General features: G+C 27.4%; 1 protein-coding gene across 1 annotated transcript in view; it reads right to left on the reverse strand.

Moving 5' to 3' along the window:
- The window catches only part of LOC108751287, a 12547-nt gene that overhangs the window by 3414 nt on the left and 4291 nt on the right, over positions 1-4842 (reverse strand). Inside the window, exons 5-7 of the mRNA XM_018491379.1 lie at positions 4416-4571; positions 4065-4292; positions 3546-3661 (exon numbers count right to left, since the gene is read on the reverse strand). Of these exons, the coding sequence (XP_018346881.1) occupies positions 3546-3661; positions 4065-4292; positions 4416-4571 (500 nt within the window). The remainder of the gene's footprint in view (positions 1-3545; positions 3662-4064; positions 4293-4415; positions 4572-4842) is intronic.

Raw genomic sequence — 4842 nt, forward strand, 5'->3', positions numbered from 1 at the left:
ACACACACACACACACACACACACACACACACACACACACACACACACAGAGTGTCAATAGTCTCGTGCAATTTCGGACGAAGTTTATTCCACAGAATAATCGTCTCGTGCAATTTCGGACGAAGTTTATTCCACAGAATAATCGTCTCGCGCAAAATTGAATTTAATGTTATAAAAGTGAAGTGTCATCGACAACTGAGAATAGGAAGCTATATCAAAGAATGATGAGTCTTGGATGCGATAGATTGATTTTCTCGTCAAAAGTAAATAATGATTGAAAAATTGCAATTTTCGACATTTGTTACTATACAAATGAGATGACTTTTAGTAAAATGAGGAATGATAGTGTGCGAGTATTGTAATTTATCTTTAGGTCTGAGTTTGTATATTTTGGATTAATGTATACGAAAATTTTGGAACATGTAAAATACACAAAAAGTGTCTACCTTACCTCAACCATTGCAAATTTTGAAAGCATCATTGTTAGAAAATACATAGTGGTTTTGTAATTGGATTGTAAATGACGGAGTAACCCAAGGTTTTGTAGTAGAGAAAAAGGAAAAAACCGCACGCAATTATTTCGACAGATCTTGAGTGGAAAATGTAGTGTTAGTAACGGCATTTATTCTTTAATCTTAGGCTATCATTAAAAATTTTCTTTGAATTTATACCGAGATTGTTTCTGTTACTATTCATTTCTATTTTGACAGATAGATATCTACTAACATATTTCGTTAAACGATTTATATATGCTACATAATCGTACTTTATTATCTAAAATTTGATAATATCAGATCTAATTAGGATTATTAATTTATAGATACATTCATTAGCACATAATATATCATATTTTTAATCAATTAGATGTTTCTTTTATATAGGTAAATCATATTTTCATGCATAATCTTCATAAATATTAAAATTCGAAATTATTGTAAATCTTCCATTAAATACGTATTTTTCGTATACTTGTTCGCGTTTTCCTCAAGCAAAACAAATAGAAAAATTTGAGAAGAAGCATAATGATTATGAAAAGAGCATATAAAATTGGCAGTATATAAAATTGACAAAATATGTAGAATTATCGTGTTTTGTTAGTTATTTTCATTTAACAAACTTTCCGACGTTAAACATCTAAACAGGCATCTAAATAAATATTTAAATAAGCATTATTATATTTTTAAAATTATTTTTAAACAAAGTTGAAATCTTACAGTTATTCTTCATTAATCCGACTTGTACTTGCGACAAGCGCGGGAAAGCACCGTACATCTTTGCTTAGTTTATGTCACTAAACTTCGTTAGCGAAACTGAATCATTATATTATCTTTAGTTGCCTGCACTCATCCGATGTTTCATCGGATTAGTAAGGTAAAAGATTGAAAAATTAACAGTGAAATATGGAGTTTCAGCAACATGAAAAGTGAAAGTTGCACTGCGCTAAGCTAAAGGAATGTGTAAATATATAGTGAGTATATGCTTGCTTTTATCTATTTATGTTGAAGATGTATATACATAGTTGTGAAATCTGAGACTTATGTATCGTTCGCTAAATTCGATAAATCCATACATTTTTCTTTTCTCATATGTTTGTTTCAATATAGTAAAACACACACACACACACACACACACACACACACACACACACACACAAATTATGTATTCTAAGAATAAAATAAAAGTAAAGTGTATATCTATGTCGTATAATATAAAAAAGTAATAAATGAGAAATTTTTAATATTTTAATTAAAATACGGAATATATGTTCGTAAACTTATATTATTTTCCTAATTTAAATATATGTATGTATATATGTATATATTCATCTTGATATAAAAAAAATAATAAATAATGTCAGCTTGTTTATCAGGTATTGTATATACAAATAATATAAAATGTATATGTTTAATAAATATTACATTTTGAAACTCACGTGTAAATAAAATAATCCCGCGGAAAATGATTGGCACAGCATACAAATGATTTCTGAAGTCAATCTTGACGGCTAAAAGTTTGTATGTGCGTTTGAGAAAGGCAAGAATGAATATAGGAAACATCTTCATTTCAGCTTTATATAAGTATTATTCTCTTAGAGTTTCTAGACGGACTCTGCAAAAAAGTGTGCCATCACTCTGAATGTGTCTGTCGTAATTTTATCATCAGCGAGATGAAAAAAGTACTTGTTGATGAAATTACAAAACGAATCTTTCACATTCAAAGTTTCATAAAAAATTACACTTCAACTCAATTCCGTTACTAAATTCATTGTAAAAGAATTATATCATTTTGTTTATATTGCTTTTATTATGAGATATTTAATATATGTATATTGTGTTTCGATCTTATATGATAATAAAATAATTATTTTCAACAATAAAAGAAATTTTGTAAAAGAAATGAAAAACTTGTTAATTATTTTTAAATTTGTAATATAAAATTGACAAAATACAATATGACAGGAAGATTATGAATCATTAAAAACTATAATTTTTCAATCATATTGTATTTTGATGAAAGTTCTTTTATTAAACGCTCATGAATGTTTATGTTCAATCGCTCATTCGGTTTTATGATTTTCTGTTCACTTATTTGAGTGAATAATGTTACAAGTAATAACTATAATTATGATTCATAAACTTTTAATTTTATCATACATAATGTGATTTTTCGTGTTAGATTTTTGGGAACTAAAAATCGTGAATGTAATTTTAGTATTTTACTAGATTACATGTAATCTAATGAATAATCATGTGCTGTATACATATAAGTTTCAAATTCATTTAATAGTTGTCTATATAACCAATATTGATGCAAAAAATTAATAATAACAATATAAATAATTACAATAATAAATAAATACAAAACGTTGGCTTGTCTGACCATTATATTTCTACATTTTATTATATAAATTTTATAAAATGCTTAGATACGTAATTACTTTTTCCGTCGTTTTTAAATTTGTAGCTATTCTAACACTTAACCTGCTGATTACATCATTTTTAATTTTTATCCTAAATACAATAAAATATTTAAAAAACTAGCTTTACAAAATAGTCACAATTTTTTCGCGTGAACTTACCTCGCTATTATCAATACCAAATAACAAGGAAGAAAAAGTTCAGCGTAGAAAAACATATACCCGATAATTAAATTTCTTATCAAAGAAGGAATAAATTCTTTGGAAATATTATATAAAATACTATTTTATTAATAGCCAAAAAATTCAAATTGTATAAATGATCAAATTGTAATCTTTTGTACATTTACTTATATTACAAATTCCATTCCTCAAAATCCATATCAAAATAACGATCAAAACGACAAATTAACTCTTTATAAGCCTAAATTCTATAATTCGGTATAAACTACTACAAAACACTATGAATTAAATTACTTTTAATGTACGATCACAGTTGCACCAACAGATTTTAGCATCTCAATCATCTGTCATCTTTATTATCAATCATGATATATTATCAGTCATGATATATTATTTTTTTCATGTGATCTTAAACAGTTGCAAATCATTAAGCAGTTCCTTATATACAAGCTTGGGTGCATCTTTGCCCCAGAGGAAATCCAGATGATTGAATTTAGGCAACGGTACTCTATACAAGTCAAATATGTTGGGTAATAATGAGTTGTATAGCTTTTTCACATCCTTGAAAAGAAACCAAAAGTTATCATACATTATCTTACATTTCATTATTCTGCACTGTTAAATCTATAGTATCTTATATTAACTTAACTATAGCGTCTTAATTTAACTTAACATGAATCGCCACTACTTCTACTCTATCATATCGTTATTTTATAACAATGGTTGTATTTGATATTATATAGTGTCAAATTTTAGTAAAAAATGACGATATATTTAGTAGAAGCAGTGGCGACTCATATTATATTAAATTTGACATTATATATTTAACAGTATAATTATATACATATTATTTAAAGCTTGATTCACAAGATAACGCAAATCAATTTTTAATATATACTTATACATGTAACATATGTACGTCCTACATACTTTTTCTGTCTAAATACACTTTCTCTCTACTTACCAAACTATCAGCCAACCAATCATTGTCGGCGTAGAATAGCCCAATTGGCACTTTGATGTTTGTTAGATTGTAGTCCGGCGGTTCAGTTGCGTTGTAAATCAATAGATTTTTCTCGCGTCCATAATCGAATTGACGAAATTTGCCCGACTCGATTTCCTGACCAAAATGTACCAGCGTTTTGATCGAAGCACCGGCTGGATCGTGACTCAGAATCATTGGAAGCAGAGTCTAGAAAACAATATGATATCTGATCTGAAGAATGACTGCATGTACTAAACATGATGACATTCGAAGCGTTGCTCGTAGTTGCACCTTGATGATTTTGATCACTTTCGTTCATGAAATACTTACGTAATTGAATTGTTCTTCATCAAATCCACAGATCAGAAATATTATATTGGTACAGATCTCCTCAACGTAATTTACCTCACAAACGTGCTTCGCCAGAAATTGCAGCATATTGTCATGCGGCAAAAATTCGCCCTCATCGAAAAAATGCGCTATTATCTGTAATCCCTGGATCTCTTAATTGCGATATATTTACTTATAATTTGAGTGTTCTGGTTTCAGTATTTGAAGATAAATAGATACATTTGAAGCACTCTTTAACAAATTAAATATATACAAGTAATCTTTGATTTTAATATTAATTTGTAAATAACATTTTGTTTAAACTATAATAAAAAATTGGATAATATAGCTATATAATATAACTACTACATGGACATATATATATATATATATATATATATATATATATATATATAAAAAAATAAGT

The sequence above is a fragment of the Trachymyrmex septentrionalis genome, unplaced genomic scaffold (assembly GCF_001594115.1).
Source record: "Trachymyrmex septentrionalis isolate Tsep2-gDNA-1 unplaced genomic scaffold, Tsep1.0 scaffold43, whole genome shotgun sequence".
In the NCBI taxonomy this organism is placed as follows: Eukaryota; Metazoa; Arthropoda; class Insecta; order Hymenoptera; family Formicidae; genus Trachymyrmex; species Trachymyrmex septentrionalis.